The following is a 24,591-nucleotide window of genomic DNA, read 5'->3' as shown; positions in this document are numbered from 1 at the left end:
CTCTTGCACACTGCAAGCAATTCAGATTCAGATTCCGCTTTTTAATCAGTTTTTACCTCCGTTTCAGATTCAGATTTGCAGTGTGCAAGGAGCAAACTGCAAATCTGAATCTGAATCGGAAGTAAAAACAGATTAAAAAGCGGAATCTGAATCTGAATTGCTTGCAGTGTGCAAGAGGCCTAATGTAGGTTCACTTCCAACCAACAAGTTATATGCAATGATTGCCTCAACCAGTAAAGTTTGAAATTCTTAGGGGTAGGGATGTTGCGGTATCAAGCACTCAGACTTTTAACTCTCTGGATATCTGTTAGTGTGTCTCTGTGGTTTAAGCCTCAGATTGCTATTGTGTGACAACATGGACTGAGTCTGTTGATCTGTTGTTGTCTGTTTCTGCTCTCACCTTTTTGCTCAGACACTTGAAGGCTTCAAGCAACAAAGCAACAAAATGAGAGAGAAAAAGATGAGGAGGAAAACAAGGGGCTTGATTCACAAAGCCGTGCTAACTGTTTAGCACGGGTGTGCTAAACCAGGGGTGCCCATTAGGTAGATTGCGATCTACCAGTAGATCGCAAAGGCCTTCATGGTAGATCCCGACCCCACTACATTTTCCATTCTGTATATACAAGTGTGCTCCTAAAATTGTACACAGGTAGATCATTTTGACTTGCTGATTTTTTAAAGTAGCTCACAAGGCGAAAAAGTGTGGGCACCCCCGTGCTAAACAGTTAGCATGTGAAGTGCCGATCGTGGACTTTTGCGTGCGCAAAAGTCTGCGATTGGCACTTCACGTGCTGTTTAGCACACCCATGCTAAACAGTTAGCCTGGCTTTGTGAATCAAGCCCAAGGGATCTAATAGCTCAACAAAAAAGATTTGTTGATTTGAAAACCATTTAAACCATATATTTAATTGGAATTAGAAAGACAGCATATCACATGCTGCAAAAAATATGGCAGAATATGTTTCAATTAATTAGGTTGACAGCAGGTCAGTAATATAACCAGGTGTAAAAAGAATATTATAGAGAGGCTGAGTCTCTAAAGGGTAGAAGTATACCTTTCTGTAAATGGCCAAATATTAAAAACATTTAAGAATAATGTTATGGAAATAAAATTACAAATAAGTTACATAATTTTTATTGTTGTCTGCATGATATAAATAACGTTTGTAATAATGTAAATAATTGTATTCAGTCCCTTTTCTAGGGTGGGCCAGGTGGGTGTCCGCCCTGGGCACTGTGGTGGTGGTGGGGGGGTTGCAGAGTTGAAGGGAGGAGCACACTTGGACTTAGCCGCAGGGAGGGGGAGCCTACTTCTCCCTCCCTCGCTCTCCACGGGGGCCCCCTTCATGCTCCTCCCTCCACTGCAGAGTTTGCACAAAACGAAAGCCTCTCAACACAACTCACCTCCTTTCTTGCTCCAGGCGATGTTCACTTGAGCCGGGCTCCCTGTCTGCAGCATCGCTTAATCGCTCTACTTCCTGATTACTTCCTGATTCCTTGTGTTTAGAGGCTTCCGTTGAATGCATACTCTGCACTGGAGGGGGAAGCACAAAGGGGGGCCCCAGGGACAGCGAGGGAGGGATAAGTAGGGCCTCTCTCCCTGCAGCTGAGTCCAAGTGTGGCTGTGGCTCCCCCCTCCATCACCCATACGTGGGCACTGGGGGCTCCTATAGCTAGCTAACCTATTCTGGGGTCTCCTATAGCTAGCTAACCTATACTGGGAGTTCCTATTGCTAGCTAGCCAATACTGGGGGCACCTATAGCTAGCTACCTATACTGGGGGCACTTATGCCTGGTTACCTATTCTGGGGGCACCTATGCCTGGCTATCTATACTAGGGGCACCTATAGCTAGCAACCTATACTGGGGGGGAGGGGCACCTATGCCTGGCTACGTATATAATGCACTACCTCTTTAACAGGTTGTTTTTTCGGGGAAAGCAGGTGTTAGCTTTCCTTATAATGTGGGTGTTGTAAATGCAATGTGTGTGTATGTGTGTGTGTATGTGTGTGTATGTGTGTGTGTGTGTGGGTGGGGGGGGCGTAATGTAAAATCTGCACTGGAGTCCTTGGCTCTGTAGCAACACTTCTTTTAAATATTATTCCCTTAGGTGCTGAAGGTCCCAGCAGGCAATAGTGGGGAAAAAAACTCTAAAAACTCTAAAAGCAGCTGAGATGCTGTTTTGAATTTTAACACTGCTGACCATGAGCTTCACACTAATCTGTGCATATGAAGTCATTTAGGTGCAGATTGTTGCACCAATAAAGCACATTTTTGACTATCACGAGATAAAATTTTATTTATGCATTAACACACTGAGGGCTATGGCCCACTAAAGCACTTTTAGCCGTGCTGTGGAATCGCGAGAATTCCAAAAGCAATAAGCATATGAAAGCCAAAGGTGGCAAACCCACAGGACTGATTGCAATTTGAGAAATTACAGATGCGGGTCCAATAAATTTGTTGCAGGGATTGAGCTCCAATACAAAAGAAAAAAATGCTGCAAAATCGCTTTGCAATTGCTGTGCAAAATTTCACCTAAACACAAAAAAAATTGCAAAATGCAATCACGAATCTCAGTCACTCTTTAAATTGCTTCTAAAAGTCCTAGATGTCTGTCTAGAAATCACTGTATAAAATGCTGAGTGAATGTGATGTCGATTTGCAACGCAAGTGGGCACCCAGCCTAATAGCCTTTGTTGAAGCATCCCCCTTACCTCTTATTTCTTACCTGAAGTTACAGTACAGGATATCCTCAGCAATATTCCTTGTGGTTTACTAACTAACAAAAATAGCGTGAGTAACCTCCTGTTACTCGAGCTCAGGGGTGCCTCTAGCCATTTTGTCACTCCAGGCAAGAAAACCTGTGGCGCCCCCCTCCCGTCCAACTCCCCATGAAAATAATCGTAATGCGACAATATTTCATTTTAAAATACTCGTACTGCACTAATGTTTCACCATAAAATAATCGTAATCCAGTAATGTTTCACCATAAAATAATCGTAATACAGCAATTTCCACCAGAAAATAATTGTAATGTTTGCAGAGTTTCACCATAAAATAATCGTAATACAGCAATTTCCACCAGAAAATAATCGTAATGTTTGCAGAGTTTCACCATAAAATAATCGTAATGCAGCAATGTTTCACCATAAAAAAATAAATCGTAATGTAGCAACGTTTCACCATAAAATAATCGTAATGCATCAATGTTTCAGTAGAAAACAATCATAATGTGGGCAGCGTTTCACCAGAAAATAATTACAGTGCAGCAAAGTTTCAATAGAAAATAATCATAACGCAGCAATGTTTCACTAGAAAATAATCATAATGCAGCAATGTTTCACCAGAAAATAATCGTAATGCAGCAATTTATCACTAGAAAATAATCGCAATGCCGCAATGTCTCACTAGAAAACAATCATAATATAGGCAGCGTTTCACCCAAAAAATAATGCACCTGTAAAAAAAAAAAGCCTACAGAAGACTCCTCTCCCGGCGCACAGCTCCTCCAGTCATCTCCCTGCAGCCAGCCGCTGTGAAAGTCCTGCGCTAACACAGGCAGAGCAGGGCTAAGGGAAGATGGAGCCCAAAGCGCTGTACTGGAGACACAAATAGTCTCCAGTGCAGGGCTTTGGAAACCATCTTCCCATAGCCCTGCTCTGCCTGCCGGAAGACTCTGCAGGCTGAGGTGAGCTGCAGGATTCGGCCAGCGAATTGACGCTGCAAGCCACTTCACCATGGGGGTCACACAATCTGGCTGCGCCTCAGGTGACACAAACTGACGGTGCCTCAGGCAACCGATTGGTGGATCAGGCGCCCCTGAGAGAGAGAGACAGTAGCAGATAACAGAAACAGACCAGGAAAGTGGGAGAGTGTCACAAAAGAGAGGAGGCACATGAAAAGGAGAATGGTGAAGAAAATAGGTGGATAGGAGGAAGAAATGGAGGAAAATGGAGGAGAGTCAGAGTGAATGTGGGAGAGACAGATGTGTCTCGCCACAGGTGGGCTTGTCTGACAGAGAGCACACAGTGAGCATGTTGAAGCACTGGGAGGGGGAGAGGAGGGAGGGAGAGGGGGATGGAGTGCATCAGGGCAATCACAGGGCACTCAAACACAGGAACTTTTCAGCCCTGTTACAAATGCAAGGCACGTTATGTTATGTAAATAAGGCAGATTACCTTCTACAGAGCCTGTGTCTTTGCTCCTGTCACTAGGTGAGGGGGTGCTGCCTCACAACACAGTGTCACTGACAGTCCTGTCCCTCTACCCACACTTCAGCTGTGCAGCTTCTGTGCTCCTCCTTGCACTCCATCCGTTCTGCTGATTGGTAGCTGTCTCTCTCTTGTACCCTCCGAGCACAGCCTGCAGCTGAGCCATCTGCCTGCCCACCTCTCTCTACTCTGATGCCCCTTCAGGGGGGATGCAGGGAGACATAGACTGGCCACCTTCAGGGGGTCAGCAGCATCCAGATCGGCATCTAACTCCATGCTTGACTGGCAGGGGCGGGGTTAGGGGGGCACGGCAACTCGCAGTAAACACTGCATCTGTGGCTGCTTACAAGAGCTGAGGCTTGGAGCAGAGCTTACCCTTTTGCTTATTGGCCGGCTGGCGCCAGGGGGCGGAGGGGAGATGGAAGTGTCGCTACACGCACGTGTAGCATAGAAAGAAGCTGGCTGCTGCTGCCGACAGGAACACTGACATGAACAAAAATAAATGACATGGCAGTAGCGACAGGCGGCCGCAGTTGCGCCTTTTCATTGGCACAGCGCTGCAGGCGACTGCTTGTAGTGCCTGTGGCAAGAAGCGCCCCTGCTCAAGCTATTTAATCAGCAAGCCTGTCAGGTGACAGGCAGCCTATTGGGCCAATCCAAGTACAGAGATCACATCCTTTAAAGTCACTGGACAAACTGTGGCTCAGGGTGGGATGAGTGGAGCACCCGTTATTGGCAAGGAGTGGACAAAAGTTACCAGCGCTCGCTACACTGCACTACCGCAGCATAGCGAACACTGAGCACATGTTCCTGTGTCTGAGGTTAATTATACGCTACGCTACCACTAGTGTGCGTAGCATGCTGGGTCTTAAAACTAAGGCGCGCTGATTAAATAGCGCGAGTAACAGGAAGTTACTCACGCTATTTTTGTTAGTGAATCAACCCCCTTGTGTTGGTGAAGCTTTACAGTGGCTTTAGAAGGCTTTTAGTGATGTGCTGGGATTATCAGCATACACAAACACATATTGTTGGGTATAGATAAGGTTTTAGATGGTATTATTCAGAGTATTTTTAGCTGCTCTTTGAACATTAATTTAATGAATTTTGCAGCTTTAGAAACAGCTAGAAAATATAGTTGAGATTACAAAACAACAGCTAAAGCCTGCTGGTAGACATTATAATATTTTTACACAGACCATATAATTGCTGCAGAGGACCAGCTAAGCATAAGAATCCAAATACATAAAATGTGAGTTGTCTGTATGCTCCAGTGTAAATAAAAATAGGGATTAAAATATTGTTTGTTTTGCATTTGTGGTGATTTCCCCCCTTCCTGTTCTCACAGGGTCATGAAAATGTGCACATTTTAAAGTTAAAGTTATTCCTAGCAGGGGTGCCTGGATTTACTCTGCCTTTTTTTATTTTTAACAATTATAGCAAGCACCACTTGCAAGTGCAGTAGCCCTCTCTCATTCCATGAGCAGCTTTTCTTCCACGTTTAACATAGTTACATAGTTATTTGGGTTGAAAAAAGACTTACGTCCATCGAGTTCAACCAGAGAACAAAGTACAACACCAGCCTGCTCCCTCACATATCCCTGTTGATCCAGATGAAGGCAAAAAACCTTTACCAGGCATGGTCCAATTAGCCCCAAAGGGGAAAAAAATCCTTCCCGACTCCAGATGGTAATCAGATAAAATCCCTGGATCAACATTACTTGGCATTACCTAGTAATTGTTGCCATGGATGTATTTCAACGCAAGGAAAGCATCTAAGCCCCCTTTAAATGCAGGTATAGAATTCGCCATAACTGGTTGAACTCGATGGACGTATGTCTTTTTTCAACCAAAATAACTATGTAACTATGTAACTTCCTGTGACAATGCATTCCACATCTTAATCACTCTTACTGTAAAGAACCCTTTCCTAAATAAATGGCTAAAACATTTTTCCTCCATGCACAGATCATGTCCTCTAGTCTTTTGAGAAGGCCTATAGACAAAAAGCTCATCTGCCAAGCTTTTATATTGCCCTCTGATGTATTTATACATGTTAATTAGATCCCCTCTAAGATGTCTTTTCTCTAGACTAAATAAACCCAGTTTATCTAACCGTTCTTGGTAAGTGAGACCTTCCATACCAAGTATCAATTTTGTTGCTTGTCTCTGCACATGCTCTAAAACTGCAATATTTTTCCTGTAATGTGGTGCCCAGAACTAAATTCCATATTCCAGATGTGGCCTTACTAGAGAGTTAAACAAGGGCAATACTATGCTAGCATCTCGAGTTTTTATTTCCCTTTTAACGCATCCCAAAATTGTATTAGCTTTAACTGCAGCGGCTTGGCATTGAATATAATTATTTAACTTGTTGTCGATGAGTACTCCTAAGTCCTTCTCCAAGTTTGATGTCCTCATCTGTATCCCATTTACTTTGTATGGTGCTAGACCATTCGTACGACCAACATGGAAGAATGGTTGCTGCATATGGAAGAGGATTCATCAAATTAATAGAGAGGCTGCACATTAGGAGCAACCAGTGGCAAAGCAATAAGGGGGTGCAGAGGTTGCAACTGCACTGGGGCTCTTGGGCCAGAGGGGCCCCTAAGGGCCCTTTCTCAACCACAGTATTATCTCTTTATTGGTCCTGTGTTGATCATTTTTACTTCTATAGATGCTTTGAATAGTGGTAATCATTACCAAACTTTTCCCCATCCTCTTCTTGCACCTCTGACACTGTGGTTGTCCTTGGCACAATTGTTATGTATGGAGTGCCTGAGGGGGCCCAATGTGAAAATTGCACTGGGGCTCAAAGATCCTTAGCTACACTACTGGTAACAACACATGAAAGAAGGGAGCTGCCTCCCAAGTGAGCTGCACATGGTAGAGTGAGGCTGTTGTATAAGGATGTTAAATGTGGAAGAAAAGCTGCTGGTGGAATGGGAGAGGGCTACAACACTTGCTAGTGGTGCTTGCTATAGTTAAAAGAATGGCTGCACATAGAATGTGGAGCCACAAGAAAATTAGCATAAGACATGAATAAGTATAAATCCAGCTGTTCTAACAAGGACACAGACAGCATGGAAGGTCTGACAGAGGTTCTAACCTCTGACCAATTTTTCTACATGAACATCCACAGTCCAAACATGTGAATTCTCAGAATCATTAAATTCCATCTCCAATCATCCAATTTAATTAGATTCATGGCCTGTCCTATAATAAGACATATTCAAACTGAGGTCCTCAGAGAAAATATTTAGGCACAAAATGTGAGACACAAGATAGACTTACTGAAGACACAAGATGTGTTTCCATTTTGGTGGGAATGGACCTAGTAAATATTCTCAGAAGCTTCTTGGGTGCTAAGTAAAACCTTAGGTTCTGAGCAGACAGTAAAACCTTATCACCTGAGTTGAGTTTGTGGCTTGCAGGTCTCCCTTGTCGATATGAAGTCACTGATCATGCTTCCAAAAAATTGCACTGTTGGTGGGATAAAATGAAAGGGATACTATCGATTAACATGTGTTTTTTAACCTGAGTTTGAGAGAGTTGCTGAAGTGCTGGTAAATAATGATGTATACATTTCAGTTGCTTATCTCTTTTGTTTACTGTAACAAATTCCTTTCACTCTGAACTGATGGCAGTCTGCTCATTTCTGAGAGTTAAAAATGAGGGGAGGGGGGTTTACCTCACAGTGCATCAGTTAACTCTGTGTGTAAAGGTGGCCATACACTGGCCCGATTCCCGGCCGTTTCGACAGCAGATTCGATCCTGGGATCGAATCTGCTGCCAATCGTTCGCGGTAAACGCCACCGACGATCCGATTTCCTCCCGAAATCGGATCGGTCCGTCGATCGCGCCGTGCGGGAAATTACCCTCGATCGCCCGCGGTTAAGTGCGCGTCGCTAGCGGCGGCCGATCCGATGAAAAATACATTACCTGATGCGGGCTCCCGGGCGTCTTCTCTGCATCTTCTCAGCGCTGCACCCGCTCCATCCCGGCGCTTCCTGGGTCACTGCAGTGACCCAGGAAGTTCAAATAGAGGGCGCTCTATTTGAACTTCCTGGTCACGGAGTGACCCAGGAAGTGCCGGGATGGAGCGGGTGCAGCGCTGAGAAGATGCAGGGAAGACGCCCGGGAGCCCGCATCAGGTAATGTATACGGGGGGGGGGGACAGGCGGCAGGAGCAGCTGAACAGATTGTGATCGGTTTCAGGCTGAAATCGATTCACAATCTGTTTGCAGTAAAGGCAGCCATACGATCCCTATCTGATCAGATTCGATCAGATAGGGATCTGTCAGCTGGTCGATCTGATGGCACATCGACCAGTGTATGGCTGCCTTAACTCTGTATGTGAGGGAGAAGCTGCAGGTTTCTGAGCTGTCTGCAAGAGAGCAGAGGAAATGTAACTTGTTTTAACCACTTGAGAACCACAGTGGTAAACCCCCCTAAAGACCAGGACAATTTTAACTAAAATGGGCACTGCAGTTTTAAGGCCAAGCTGCAGGGCTGCACAACACTGCACACAAAAGCCCCCGCCCCCCCCCCCCCCCTCGCTTTTCCCCCCTGATCGCCCCCAGGTGTTTTGTTTTTTTTAATAAATATTTATCTGTCACTTTTTTTAAACAAACTGTACCTTTTTTTTTCTCATATTCCCCTCCCTCCCTGCAGCCAGCCAATCCTGCGATCGGCTGTCATAGGCTTCTGCCGATCGCAGCGCTGTACTATGTGTGAAGACAGCGGTTTTTCCGTCTAACAGTCTCACGAGCGGCAATAGCCACTCGGAGACTGAAGAGGGGGCGGAGCTCTGTCCCCCGAGCAGGAGATGCCGCGCAGCCTGCATGCGATCTCCTGCAAAATAGAGCCCCAGAACTTGAAGCCGATTGGTATTAGGCAGCCCTGAGGCTGTCGCCGTGGCCACGCCCATTGGCGTTAGCCAGTCAGCAACAAGTTAAACATGTACTTGTCTGTGACACCACAGCTTTTCATACTTTTTTTTCCTTTCAGGGAAAAATACTCTGTGGTCTGATATGCAAAAAACAACACTGGCTGTGCATTGAAACAGACACCCCTTTGTGAATGATTTGTCCCAATAGAGCTAAATCCTACACACAGTGAATTAAAGCTTTTGCTTCTGATATTTAACATGAAAAGAATAAAAAATGTTTACACAGCTACGTAGACATTATTTGTACATTGTCATTTTAGAACACTTGGGTATTGATAGTATTCCTTTAATTGGAATTGATCAAAGGATCACTATTACAAAAAAATATGTGTATGCATACATATAAAATGTACATTAGCTGATGAGTAAAATACACAATAAATTATCTTTTTCCTATGTAACTCTCCCTTACAGTAGATAGTAAAAGTATACCAGCTCTGACAGGTTTGGAGCTAGTCCATTTCCTTGTGGGAGATTTTCAGTGTTTACAGTCTTACAAATACTCTCCATGGAAAGGACTTATGCAAAGATGTTGGCAACCCTGTCTCCCCACGTATTCACTATTTTGACAGCTCGCTTGCGCCACTGCCATCCAGAGGGTACTTTTGAAAATAAATTAATTCGTGAGGTTCCCCTATAAGGTTCTTACTTCATGATGTAAATAATAGTGACATAGGAACAAATACATTCATACCGCATTTTACTCAGCTTATATGTATTCATACACATGTATTTACATTTTTGGGAATGCTCACCATAGTGGTCCTTTAAATATTTCAGATTAGGAAATATTTGCACAGATTTTTTTGGCTTTGAGTTTCATAACTTGAACCCAAAAGAGCTCATTGGCTGGCTCTGTCATGAATGATACGACAGTCGAGACGATTAGTGATTCGGTATCGTTCCGCACAGCAGAGCAGAATGTCACTTTGTGTTTAAACGTACAACAGATGTCTTTTCCTTCTCTTCTGAGTGAAAGCAAACCCATCACCCACCCTGAAAAGGAATTCCTTGCTGGCCAGTGACTTGTTAATTAGCCAAGGGGTGTGAAACCCTAGCCTGGTGTAATATGTCTAAGCTTGTTCTAGCTGGTCACACTCAGCTGCTAATAGCAGCACAGAGAAGAGGGAGAGCTATGGGCACAGTGGGGAAGGGCGGACGTCTCCCCCCCCTTCCCTCACCTTAGGGCTCTCCCTCACTCGCTCTCCCCTCCGGAACGAAGTTTTGTGCAGCGGCTGGGTAGCGGGTGGAACTTACCTCCGTCTCGCTCCAAGCGCCGGAAGTTCTGGTGCCGCTGGTCTGGACCAGACCAGAGTAGCGGAAAATCCATCCGGCGCCTGAACGAGATGGAGGTAAGTTCCGCCCGCTGCCCAGCCGCTGCACAAAACTTCGTTCCGGAGGGGAGAGCGAGGGAGGGAGAGCCCTAAGGTGAGGGAAGGGGGGGGGAGACGTCCGCCCTTCCCCACTGTGCCCATAGCTCTCCCTCTTCTCTGCGCTGTTCCCCTCCTGCTAGGGGAACACCTGGCTACTTATTCTGGGGACATATACCCCTCTCCTGCCTACATATACTGGGCACATATACCGCTGGCTACATATACTGGGGACATATACCCCTGGCTACATATACTGGGCACATATACCCCTGGCTACATATACTGGGCACATATACCGCTGGCTACATATACTGGGCACATATATCTCTGGCTTCATATACTGGGCACATATATCTCTGGCTTCATATACTGGGCACATATACCTCTGGCTTCATATACTGGGCACATATACCCCTGACTACATATACTGGGCACATATACCCCTGCCTCCATATACTGGGCACATATACCCCTGCCTACATATACTGGGCACATATACCCCTGGCTACATATACTGGGCACATATACCCTTGGCTACATATACTGGGCGCATATACCCCTGGCTACATATACTGGCGCATATACCCCTGGCTACATATACTGGGCACATATACCCCTGGCTACATATACTGGGCACATATACCCCTGGCTACATAGACTGGGCACATATACCCCTGGCTACATATACTGGGCACATATACCCCTGGCTACATATACTGGGCACATATACCCCTGGCTACATATACTGGGCACATATACCCCTGGCTACATATATTGGGCACATATACCCCTGACTACATATACTGGGGTCATCTATACCCCTGGCTACATATACTGGGGACATATACCCCTGGCTACATATACTGGGGACATATACCCCTGACTACATATACTGGGCAAATATACCCCTGGCTACATATACTGGGCACATATACCCCTGGCTACATATACTGGGCACATATACCCCTGGCTACATATACTGGGCACATATACCCCTGGCTACATATACTGGGCACATATACCCCTGGCTACATATACTGGGCACATATACCCCTGACTACATATACTGGGGTCATCTATACCCCTGGCTACATATACTGGGGAGATATACCCCTGGCTACATATACTGGGGACATATACCCCTGACTACATATACTGGGCACATATACCTCTGGCTACATATACTGTGCACATATACCCCTGCCTACATATACTGGGCACATATACCCCTGCCTACATATACTCCTGGCTACCAGTTCTGGGGACATCTCTACCCCTGGCTACCTGTTCTGGGGACATCTATACCGTTGGCCACCTGTTCTGCGAACACCTATAGACCTGGGGCTACCTATTTTTGGGGAACCACTGCTGTCAGATTGAGTGTATTTTGGGGAACTGCTGCCAGGTGAGAGGTGTCTACCATATTAAGGGGGCATTCTGCCTATTTATGTGAAATGCTGTCTATTTATGTGCCTCATGACTGTTGAATTTGTCTTGTTGAGGGCCTCATGGTTACTGAATTTGTCTTGTTGGGGGCCTCATGATTTGTTGGGGGCACCAAGATCGCTGAATTTGTCTTGTTGGGGGCCTCATGATTGCTGAATTTGTCTTGTTGGGGGCCTCATGATTGCTGAATTTGTCTTGTTGGGGGCCTCATGATTGCTGAGTTGGTCATATTGGGGGCCTCATGATTGCTGAATTTGTCTTGATGGGGGTCACATGATTGCTAACTGCGAGACTATGGAAAAAGCTGAATCATCATCATATGAGACAATAGCATTAAACCTACTTTTTCAGCTTTTTAAAACTGAAAATGAAACTGGGAGGTTCTAAAAAAATGAACACATTTTTCTGGAGTCGGATGGATGAAATTGTTTATCTTCACAATTTATTTTCAACTTGGATTTTCCAAAATGTTCATGTATGATTTAAAACGTTTGTATTTAGTTTAAATTGCTGTTGGCACTCGACCTTCAAAAGGTTTGCCACCACTGTCCTAATCTAATGTCCCACCATTGCTAAGTTCATGTAAACTTGTCTCCACCCACGACCACACCCACATTGTGGTTCATGACCACACCCATTTTTCAGCTAGCCTCATCTTTTGGCGCGCCATGCGCGCCACACAACTCCACCCCAAAATTTTGGCGCGGCGCCGCCCCACTTCTTCCTCCCCCTTTTTGCCACCCCCTGGAAAATTTTCTGCGGACGCCCCCTCCGGAACGAAGTTTTGTGCAGCGGGTGGAACTTACCTCCGTCTCGCTCCAAGCGCCGGAAGTTCATATATACATATACATATACTGGGGACATATACCCCTGACTACATATACTGGGCACATATACCCCTGGCTACATATACTGGGCACATATACCCCTGGCTACATATACTGGGCACATATACCCCTGGCTACATATACTGGGCACATATACCCCTGGCTACATGTACTGGGCACATATACCCCTGACTACATATACTGGGGTCATCTATACCCCTGGCTACATATACTGGTGACATATACCTTTGACTACATATACTGGGCACATATACCTCTGGCTACATATACTGGGCACATATACCCCTGACTACATATACTGGGCACATATATCCCTGCCTACATATACTGGGCACATATACCCCTGCCTACATATACTCCTGGCTACCTGTACTGGGGACATCTCTACCCCTGGCTACCTGTTCTTGGGACATCTATACCGCTGGCCACCTATTCTGGGGACACCTATAGACCTGGGGCTACCTATTTTTGGGGAACTGCTGCCAGGTGAGAGGCAGTGGTGCTCACCGCCAGGTCGTGATCACGCTTACGCGTGGATTCACGACCATTTTGACGCATTCCGCCTCGGACACGCTAAGCCGTGAATAGATTTTCAACCACGAAAATCTGCTTCGGCTACGCGTGAATGCGGACAGAAATCCGCATTCACGCTCGTGAAACCCGGCGCTGAAGTCGTGGTTTGCGGAAATGCGTCAAACTATGTGGAAGTGACTAATTGCAGGCCAATCAGAGTGCCCCAGCCAGGCCCTAGCAACCAATCACAGGAGGGGAGCTATGCCCTCCCCTCCTGAATATAAAGCTGCGGCCATGATGGAAAAGCTCTGTCCTTGCTAGACTGTGGTGCTGAGAGGATTATCTCCAGGCCATTGTTGTTTGAGCAAGTGCATTTATTGTGTTAAAAACAAAGCGTTTTTTTTGCTAACACTGCTCTTATACTGTACACAGTTAGCTAGTCAGTGAGTGATTGCTGTAGTTAGTTGTAGTCAGTGTAGTGTAGTGGGAGTGTGGGAGTCTAGTGATTATTTAACTGTGTGTAGTGCTGTGTAGGCAGGTTCAGTGCTGCAGTGTAGTGGGAGTGGGGATTATCTGTGTGTAGAGTGCAGGCAGGCAGGTTAGTGCAGCTGCAGTGTTCACTTGTATATTCCAGTGACAGTTATACACTTGTACTATTTGCAGGCAGCCAGTCACACCGCCGGCGCCGCCACTCTCTGCCAGCGCTGTTCATTCATTCTGTCAGTGACCTTGTGCCGTGCCCAGTGCCCACTGCTCGCTCGCTCGCTGGCATATGAGCATCTCATTACACAGTGTGACATCCTTGTGTGCCCACTGCATCCTTCAGTGACCTAGTTGTATATCCAGTGCCCACTGCTGTGCCCACTGCATCCTTCAGTGACCTTGTACTGTGGCCACTGCATCCTTCAGTGACCTAGTTGTATATCCAGTGGCCACTGCTGTGCCCACTGCATCCTTCAGTGACCTTGTACTGTGCCCACTGCATCCTTCAGTGACCTTGTACTGTGCCCACTGCATCCTTCAGTGACCTAGTTGTATATCCAGTGCCCACTGCTGTGCCCAGTGCATCCTTCAGTGACCTTGTACTGTGGCCACTGCATCCTTCAGTGACCTAGTTGTATATCCAGTGCCCACTGCTGTGCCCACTGCATCCTTCAGTGACCTTGTACTGTGCCCACTGCATCCTTCAGTGACCTTGTGCTGTGCCCACTGCATCCTTCAGTGACCTAGTTGTATATCCAGTGCCCACTGCTGTGCCCACTGCATCCTTCAGTGACCTTGTACTGTAGCCACTGCATCCTTCAGTGACCTAGTTGTATATCCAGTGCCCACTGCTGTGCCCACTGCATCCTTCAGTGACCTTGTACTGTGCCCACTGCATCCTTCAGTGACCTTGTGCTGTGCCCACTGCATCCTTCAGTGACCTAGTTGTATATCCAGTGCCCACTGCTGTGCCCACTGCATCCTTCAGTGACCTTGTACTGTGGCCACTGCATCCTTCAGTGACCTAGTTGTATATCCAGTGCCCACTGCTGTGCCCACTGCATCCTTCAGTGACCTTGTACTGTGGCCACTGCATCCTTCAGTGACCTAGTTGTATATCCAGTGGCCACTGCTGTGCCCACTGCATCCTTCAGTGACCTTGTACTGTGCCCACTGCATCCTTCAGTGACCTTGTACTGTGCCCACTGCATCCTTCAGTGACCTAGTTGTATATCCAGTGCCCACTGCTGTGCCCACTGCATCCTTCAGTGACCTTGTACTGTGGCCACTGCATCCTTCAGTGACCTAGTTGTATATCCAGTGCCCACTGCTGGGCCCTTGCATCCTTCAGTGACCTTGTACTGTGCCCACTGCATCCTTCAGTGACCTTGTACTGTGGCCACTGCATCCTTCAGTGACCTAGTTGTATATCCAGTGGCCACTGCTGTGCCCACTGCATCCTTCAGTGACCTTGTACTGTGCCCACTGCATCCTTTAGTGACCTTGTACTGTGCCCACTGCATCCTTCAGTGACCTAGTTGTATATCCAGTGCCCACTGCTGTGCCCACTGCATCCTTCAGTGACCTTGTACTGTGGCCACTGCATCCTTCAGTGACCTAGTTGTATATCCAGTGCCCACTGCTGTGCCCACTGCATCCTTCAGTGACCTTGTACTGTGCCCACTGCATCCTTCAGTGACCTTGTACTGTGCCCACTGCATCCAGTGATTCATTACTAGCAACATGTCTGGCAGGGTTTCGCGGGGTGAGAGGAAAGGGAGTTCAATTGCCTCAGCCACTTCTGGGGCTGCTCCACGTCCAGGGAGAGGACGCCCAGCTGTACGTGGTCGTGATGCAGCAGAAAGGGGGGCAGCAAAGCCTGGGCCGAGTCAGCGGACGCCATTGTCCAAATATTTTAAAGTTTCTGGTCCCCGTGTGGTGGTTGAGCAAATGGAACCTGACGTACTCATGGACATCATGACTTCCTCCCAGACCTCTACTGTGAGCACCACTCCAAGCAGCAGCAGCAGCCAACGTCCCACGCTTGTTGTGACATCCACCCCAGCACCCACTGGTCAGCAGCCCTCCCAGGATGACAGCGTTCTGTCCCTCAGTCCGGCTTCTGGGAACCTGCTGATGCAAGAAGCTCAGGACTTACTGGGGACTGATGTGGCAGAGATTGAGATCGGGCCACAATCACAAGCGTTGTTGAGTTCTGATGATGAAGAAGAGGGGTCTGTGTCTGGGGATGTAGGGACAGAAGAGGAGGCAGGGGAGTCAGAGGAAGAGCTGGATTATGAAGATGCTGCTGTTGATGACGACGTTGTGGACCCTAACTATGTGCAGCCTGCTGAGTCCGTGGAAGAATGGTCAGAGGCAGAGCAGGATGACGAGTCACCTCGGCCTAGGCAAGGATATTGCCATATGTCAGGCAGGGGCATCGGCAGCAGTGGGCGTGGAGGAAGTAGACAGGACACTGCTTCAGCCGGCACCACCACCATGCAACCCCCGGCAACTACTACCACACATTGTTCCGCTGCACCCTCTGCTAGTGGGGGCCGCAGTAAATTAAAGTCACCAGTGTGGGATTGCTTTGAGGAATGTACTGATGACAAAAGGTATGCTGTGTGCAGGTTATGCAGCAAAAGATTGAGCCGTGGGAAAAGTCTGAGCAAGATGGGTACCTCATCCCTCCAGGGCCACCTGAGAAGCCGCCACTGCCGCGAGTATGCGGAGTTTAAGAGGAAGCAGGCACTGCTGGCAGGGGTTCCTGAGAGCAGAAGGCCCACCAGCGCAGAAGCATCATCCCTCCCTCAGGGTCGTGAATCCCCCACAGCAGCAGCAGTAGTAGCACGCAAGCGCTCTTCCACCTCGGCTACTCAGGACACAGACATTGAGGCTGGCAGCCAGTGTTCGTCTCTCTCCTCTGTCTCCCCTGCATCCCAGCGTCGTCAGACCCTGCTGAGCGACACCTTTCAGGGTCTGACCAAGCCTCTGCCTCCAAGCCACAGGCGGATCCGCAAACTAAATGGCTTGCTGGCCCGGGCCATGGCATCACAGCTGCTTCCCTACTCCCTGGTGCAGGAGGGGAGCGCCATGCGGACGCTGCTCCAATTTGGCATCCCCGAGTGGCAAGTCCCCAGTCGCCACTATTTCAGCAGGAGCGCGATCCCAGCACTCCACAAGTTTGCGGTGGAAAACGTGGCCCGTTCCCTGGACTACTCTGTGGGCAAGCGGGTCCACGTGACCATGGACTCGTGGAGTAGCAGATTTGGGACAGGTCACTACCTGTCCTTTACGGCCCACTGGGTGACACTGATGGAAGGGAGGGAGGACAAGAGCGCATCAGCCCAGCTAGTGGTGCCACCACGCGGGATCAGGGGGGATGCAGAAGGGTCCTGTCACGACACTCCCTCAGCACCCGGAAAGCAAGCCCGCCTCGGCAGCAGCAGCGCCAAGCCTCGGCACTGCCAAGCCCTTTTAAAATTGGTGACCCTGGGGAAGGAGAGGCTTACGGCCACCAACGTCCTGGCCGCCCTCAGGAAGCAGGAGTGGAGGTGGCTGACCCCCAGAGGCCTGGAAGTGGGGTATGTGGCAGCCGATAACGGGGCCAACCTGGTGGCAGCAGTGCAGCAGGGAAACCTCCAGCACATCCCCTGCTTGGCCCACGTGCTCAATCTTGTGGTGCAGCGCTTCTTGCGCACCTACCAGGGGATGAGCAAGCTGCTGCAGGATGCCCGGGCGGTGGTACGCTTTTTCCGCCTGTCAGCCACTGCCTCTGCACTCTTGTCCACCTTACAGCAGCAGTATGGAAGGCCACAACACCGGCTGATCATCGACATGCCAGTTCGCTGGAATTCGACTCTGGCCATGTTGGAGCGGCTGTGTCAGCACAGGCTGGCTCTCAGGGCCTACATGCTAGACCCAAGTGTCCCCAGCAACCAGCAAGTCCCCATGATTACTGCCACTCAGTGGACACTGATGCAGCAAGTATGCCTGGTGCTGAGTCCCTTCCTGGAGGCAACCAAAATGGTCAGTGAGGAGCGGGCCTCTGTGTGCCAGTGGGTGCCCTTGGTTTGTCTACTGGAGCAGGCAATGGACAATTTAATTGAGCGTGGGGATGAAGCCCTGAGGCAGTTGGAAGAACAGGAGCAGATGGCAGCACAGTCCAGCTCAGAGGAGGGCTCACAGCAGGTAGTGGAAGAGTTGGAGGTCCCTAACCTGAATGAGGAGGAGGAGGAGGAGCAGAGTGCAGCAGGCGTTGTACGTGGATGGCGGTTTGAGGAGGACAACGACATGGCACAGGAAGAGGACAGGCATGCGTTATGGGACAATGGCGAGGACGAGGAAGATCTTGCTGGCAGGGCCCACTTGTTTCCCATGGCTGTGCACATGTTGCGCTGCCTTCGCAGGGACCCCCGGGTGATCCAGATGCGTTCAAGGGAGGACATCTGGATTAACTTGATGCTTGATCCCCGTCTGAAGGGGAAGCTGGGAGACTTAATGACGCCATCCACCACCGAGCAACGCACAAGGGAGTTGAAGGAGGCCCTTGTGCGCAGACTACTGGAAGCATTCCCCCAGCCTTCCACCCCCACTGTAACTGCTCTGCCAAGCCAGCAAGAGGTGCCTGCCATTGCCACTAGCAGCACAACAACAACCACCAGCAGCAGCAGCAGCAACTGGCGCCCCGGAGACCTGAAGAGCCTAAGCAAGAGCCTGTATGCAGTGCAGCAGCCCAGAACAGAGGTGCCCGCCACAGCATCCACCACCAACGACTGACCACCATGGTGTCTGACTATATGGGGTCATCCAGCAGGCTCAATGACACCGACAGCCCCGTGGACCCCTTGGAGTACTGGGTCAAGAGACTGGACATCTGGAGCGAGCTTTCCCAGTACGCCCTGGAACTCCTATCCTGCCCTCCTTCCAGTGTCCTCTCAGAGAGATGCTTTAGTGCGGCCGGTGGCGTGGTCACAGAGAAGCGCTCTCGGCTCTCCCACGCCTCTGTGGACAAACTCACCTTCCTGAAAATCAACCAGGCTTGGGTGGAAGGTGAGTTCCTGGCCCCTATTGTCGGACACAGGGGGACATGAAGTAGCTGCTGCATGTGCTGTTGTTAACTATGCCTGCCTTTATAAAGACATTTACTACCTGCCTAGTGCCTACCTTGGTTAATTTTTTGGTGTTATGGTACTACTACCAGTAAGTTGCCATGGTCCTCCTTCTGAGCTGCTGAACTGACCGTCCGCTTTGTCCTCCTGACTCAGTCGCTACTACACTCTGCGTTCACACTGCCCGGGTCACCGGGTGCATTTAATTTTTTGGCCAGCACTATGACGCTGTGCTACTACTACTGTGCTGCTGCTGCTGAACTGACCGCCCGCTTTGTCCTCCTGACTCAGTCGCTACTACACTCTGCGTTCACACTGCCCGGGTCACCGGGTTCATTTAATTTTTTGGCCAGCACTATGACGCTGTGCTGCTACTACTACCACCAGTATGTTGCCGTGGTCCTTCTGTGCTGCTGAACTGACCGCCCGCATAGTCCTTCTCCTGGCGTACGTACAAAAAGGGCGCCTGGACAAAAAGGGCGCGGGGTGTAAACTCTAAATAATAATTAATCATTAATAGGGTTTATAAATATAGTGTGCTATATTTCGTTTACAAATAATGTTTAACAAAATTATAAATCATTAAATAATGTTTATTAAATCGGAAATTGTGAAAACGTTAATCTTCCCTGTTTCAAAAGTTAAACTTATAATTACGTTTATAAAAAAAACAATAATATATGTTTAATTGTTATAATTGTATATTATTGTGAATAACCGTCATTTATGGTTTGTTCTTATAATAAAATCTGAAAATATTGTTTATAAAGATGATATAAATATAACTACGTTCGTAATAAGTGTTGTAATACATTAGTAATTATTACTAAAATTATACTAAAACTATACCTAAGCCTACTCTTACATAGAACCCTACCTGTACCTATCCCTAACCCCTAGACTCCCCTGTTGGTGCCTAAACCTAAGACCCCCCTATTGGTGCCTAAACCTAAGACCCCCCTGTTGGTGCCTAAACCTAAGACCCCCCTGTTGGTGCCTAAACCTAAGACCCCCCTGTTGGTGCCTAAACCTAAGACCCCCCCCTGTTGGTGCCTAAGTAACCCTCCCTGTACCTACCCCTAACCCCTAGACCCCCCTCTTGGTGCCTAAACCTAAGACCCCCCGTTGGTGCCTAAACCTAAGACCCCCCTGTTGGTGCCTAAACCTAAGACCCCCCTGTTGGTGCCTAAGTAACCCTCCCTGTACCTACCCCTAACCCCTAGACCCCCCTCTTGGTGCCTAAACCTAAGACCCCCCTGTTGGTGCCTAAACCTAAGACCCCCCCCTGTTGGTGCCTAAGTAACCCTCCCTGTACCTACCCCTAACCCCTAGACCCCCCTCTTGGTGCCTAAACCTAAGACCCCCCTGTTGGTGCCTAAACCTAAGACCCCCCTGTTAATGCCTAAACCTAAGACCCCCCTGTTGGTGCCTAAACCTAAGACCCCCCTGTTGGTGCCTAAACCTAAGACCCCCCCTGTTGTTGCCTAAGTACCCCTCCCTGTACCTACCCCTAACCCCTAGACCCCCCTATTGGTGCCTAAACCTAAGACCCCCCTGTTGGTGCCTAAACCTAAGACCCCCCTTTATTATGTGGATAATAATGTTTTACTAATTGTGGATTCAAAAAATATTTTGCAATTTATGTTACGTACTGATCGCTTTATTTTGTGAATAATAATGTTTTACAAACAGTAAGGGATAAAACTTTAAATAATGTTTTAATTATTTAAATAAGATAAATATGTTTAGTATTTTCATAAACGTTATTCGGCACGGGTGCATTTTATAAACGTAAATCACCACAAGTTCAGTTATAAATCATTAAACATCGCCGGGCGCCGTTTGTAAACTTTATTTAGCTCCTGGCGCCGTTTATAAACTTTATTTAGCTCCGGCGCCCTTTTTTCCTACTCGGCGCCCATTAAACTCTATTTATTATGGGAGTGAATGGCGGCGCCCTTTTTGTCCACTAGCGGCATGCGCCCTTTTTTCCCAGCTCCCTTCTCCTGACTCAGTCGCTACCACCACTGCACTCTGCGTTCACACTGCCCGTGTCCACTGACAACTCTGCTGCAATGTCATTGCTAATTGCTGCAAAAAAAACAAAAAATTTTTTTTACAAAAACCTCTCTGGAACCTTTTTGCCGTCAGCCACTCATCCTCCTCCAGTGGTACCTTCGCTGCCAAGTGCCATTGGAACTCGCCTTCACCTCTTTGACTGCTTAACGCGTATATCCCTTTTTAAAACCACTTATTACCAATTAATAGCCCCATTTAAAGTGTTGATTTCACTTTAAAATCCATTTTCTCTAGAAAAAATTTTTTTGGGGAATTGTTTATGTTGAAGTTATGTTGCCCCTTATCACCTCGATAATCCATGCTATTTGGGGGACTGTAGCATGTATGGGGGCTTTGTTATTAACGTTAAAAGAAAATCCGCCTCCGGGCGTGAATCCACGCGTGATTACGCCATTCACGGGAAAAAATCCGCGTGGTTGCGTGGACGCGGACGAAAATCCGCATGCGGCGGGGCCGCATGCGGATTTTTTTTTGCAACCACGCGGATTGCCGAATTCGTGGATGAGGCACATCCGAGCATCCCTGGTGAGAGGTGTCTACCATATTAAGGGGGCATTCTGCCTATTTATGTGAAATGCTGTCTATTTATGTGCCTCATGACTGCTGAATTTGTCTTGTTAAGGGCCTCATGGTTACTGAATTTGTCTTGTTGGGGGCCTCATGATTTGTTGGGGGCCCCAAGATCGCTGAATTTGTCTTGTTGGGGACCTCATGATTGCTGAATTTGTCTTGTTGGGGGCCTCATGATTGCTGAATTTGTCTTGTTAGGGGCCTCATGATTGCTGAGTTGGTCATATTGGGGGCCTCATGATTGCTGAATTTGTCTTGATGGGGGTCACATGATTGCTAACTGCGAGACTATGGAAAAAGCTGAATCATCATCATATGAGACAATAGCATTAAACCTACTTTTTCAGCTTTTTAAAACCGAAAATGAAACTGGGAGGTTCTAAAAAAATGAACACATTTTTCTGGAGTCGGATGGATGAAATTGTTTATCTTCACAGTTTGTTTTTAACTTGGATTTTCCAAAATGTTCATGTATGAGTTAAAACGTTTGTATTTAGTTTAAATTGCTGTTGGCACTTTGCGATAGTAAAGTGACTTTTGGGTTGCAGTTTAGGCACTCGACCTTCAAAAGGTTCGCCACCACTGTCCTAATCCAATGTCCCACCATTGCTAAGTTCATGTAAACTTGTCTCCACCCACGACCACACCCACATTGTGGTTCATGACCACACCCATTTTTCGGCTAGCCCCACACAACTCCACCCCAAAATTTTGGCGCGACACGCTGAGTGCGCCGCCCCACTTCTTCCTCCCCCCTTTTTGCCACCCCCTGGAAAATTTTCTGCGGACGCCTATGAATCTGGTGCCGATCCCTGCATACAGCTAAGGGTTAACTTATAGTGTTCGCAGTGTGCTAATATATTTACAGTCATGTGATGACTCACATGTGGTGGCAAGCTTTTGAATTTTACGTGTGTGGTGAATCCTTTGGAGTCAGGATGTTCCCTCGGCTAGTCGGTTCATAGACTGTGAATCCACATATGGGCATCAATGCGCAAAGGGACAGTGAGACCGAGTTTCTGACTCTGAGTGATTGACCCGATCAAAGACCGGCCCGTGCGGTCTATGACAGGCTCCACAGGATTTTCCTAGCTAAATTGAATATCCAATAATTGACAACCAATTATCTTTTTCAAATTATAGGTTACCCAGTTAAAGAGAACCTGTAACAACTCATAGCAGAACCTAAAAAAAAAACAGGATATCTGGTTTTACATTAATTGTCCTGGTTTCAGCATTAGAAATGTTTCTTCTAAATATATAGTGCTGTACTGTATATTGGCATGTTAACCTGCCCTCTTAGTGATTTTTAGCCTAGGCTTAATGTTATGCTGCGTTCTGCCTCAGATCACTCTGTGAAATCAGCAAACATGACTGCTCACTACACAGATGAAGAAATAACACATCCCCCAGTGATTCGCCTTGCCAGCAGTAAAGATGCCGGTATCAGTGATGCATTAAAAGAGAACCTGAACTGAGAGAAATACAGAAGTTGCTACCTTCGTTCCTTTGTAAGCAATGCAATTTGCCTCCCTGTCATGCTGAGATTTTGGCTTTAGTTGTTTTTGAGTCACACACTTGTAACAAGCATGCAGCCAGTGGACTCACCCAGAGTCAAAGCATCTCATCTGCATGCTCATTATGACCAGTGACTTAAAGTATTAGCAGCAAACCATCAGCATATTAGTCAGTCAACTGGTATTGTTAATTAAAGAATGAATTTGGCACCCTGAGTATTCCTCTCAGGTTCCATTTAAAAATGTTATTCAGGGTGAGGTAAGCTATTACAATGGCCAAACATTAACTAAATACATTGTAAATAAATATTGTAAAAAAAAATCAGCAATTTTATTAATTCAGTATGGTTCAATATTCAGTTCCTCTTGAAGTTTTAGAGAACTCGCCAAGATTTTTTTTTTTTTGTATTTTGTAGGTGCCTAAAGTTAACCTAAATCTTTCTACTGAGAAACCACTGTAAAGTGTGATTTAATGTTTTTCTTTAATTTGACACAGTAGAGAATCCTTTCCATTCATTCTAGTCACTGAATTGGTTTCTTTCTATTTGCAGGAAACTTCCATGTTTCAAGTGGGTGTTACGGACAACAACCTTCTCGTCATGTCTCTGGAAGATTCTGATATAATGGCTTCATCCTCTGTCTATGTTGTCAAAATCACTGGAGAGTCCAAGAATTATTTCTTCCAGTTTGAGGAGTTTAATAGCACGTTGCCCAGTCCACTGTTATTTAATGCGACTTACCATGGCCTGTATTACATAGTGACATTAATGGTGGTAAATGCCAACCTGGCTTCCAGGCCAGCCAAATCAGTGACGGTGCTGACCAGTAAGTATGGACTTCACATCACAAACGACAGATTTTTTTCTGGTAAAAAAAAACCTTGTCTCCTGTGCAAGCCTAACGATTCTCCTCAACCTGCACACATCTTTCTAATACATGGTTGAAATAACCAAGGAAAGGAGTACCACTGGCTGGTAATGAATAGGCTGCAGTATTATTGAAATGACATAAACATCTAAACAATGCTGGGAAAGAATACATCATCGGAGCTTGATTTTTTTTTTTTAAGAAAACCACCATAAATTAGGATATTTCAAACTTAAAATACAAAGGAACCTTACATTAAATGTTTTTTTGTTAATTGCAAGACATACAGTATACTTAAGAAATTGTACTTTGTATAAGGGTGACTCAGCAGCTGGCAAAAAAGCAAGAAAACAAGGGTTGCTCAGCAACTGGCAAAACTGCTCTAGATCCAAGTATGTGTTTGCCTAAACAGGTGATTTTTTTTTTACAGTGTGTTTTAAAATATCAACGTTTGACAAAAGCCAAAAAGATTTAGGGAACCTTTTCAGGACAGGGAGAAGGTGCATTAGGATTAGGAATCCTATGATTTATTTTATACAGCGATTGAATAATGTGAATTCACCACCTTTCTGCTGCTTCCTTGCACCAGCTAGCACCCAATGCCGTCAGTAAAGAGACG

At 47.0% G+C, this 24,591-nt stretch overlaps 2 protein-coding genes across 5 annotated transcripts in view; one reads left to right on the top strand and one right to left on the bottom strand.

Moving 5' to 3' along the window:
- LCP2 (lymphocyte cytosolic protein 2) overlaps window positions 1-4,283 on the bottom strand; it is a 537,761-nt gene extending 533,478 nt beyond the window's left edge. The window contains exon 1 of the mRNA XM_068277396.1: window positions 4,182-4,283. The gene's annotated coding sequence lies outside the window, so the exon portion shown is untranslated. The remainder of the gene's footprint in view (window positions 1-4,181) is intronic.
- PTPRO (protein tyrosine phosphatase receptor type O) overlaps window positions 1-24,591 on the top strand; it is a 203,120-nt gene that overhangs the window by 30,507 nt on the left and 148,022 nt on the right. For all 4 annotated transcript variants that reach the window (XM_068277393.1, XM_068277392.1, XM_068277391.1 and 1 more), the window contains exon 2: window positions 23,657-23,930. In XM_068277393.1, the coding sequence (XP_068133494.1) occupies window positions 23,657-23,930 (274 nt within the window). The remainder of the gene's footprint in view (window positions 1-23,656; window positions 23,931-24,591) is intronic.

This window comes from Hyperolius riggenbachi, chromosome 3, assembly GCF_040937935.1.
Source record: "Hyperolius riggenbachi isolate aHypRig1 chromosome 3, aHypRig1.pri, whole genome shotgun sequence".
Taxonomy (NCBI): Eukaryota; Metazoa; Chordata; class Amphibia; order Anura; family Hyperoliidae; genus Hyperolius; species Hyperolius riggenbachi.
This window is presented reverse-complemented; position numbering and strand designations above follow the sequence as displayed.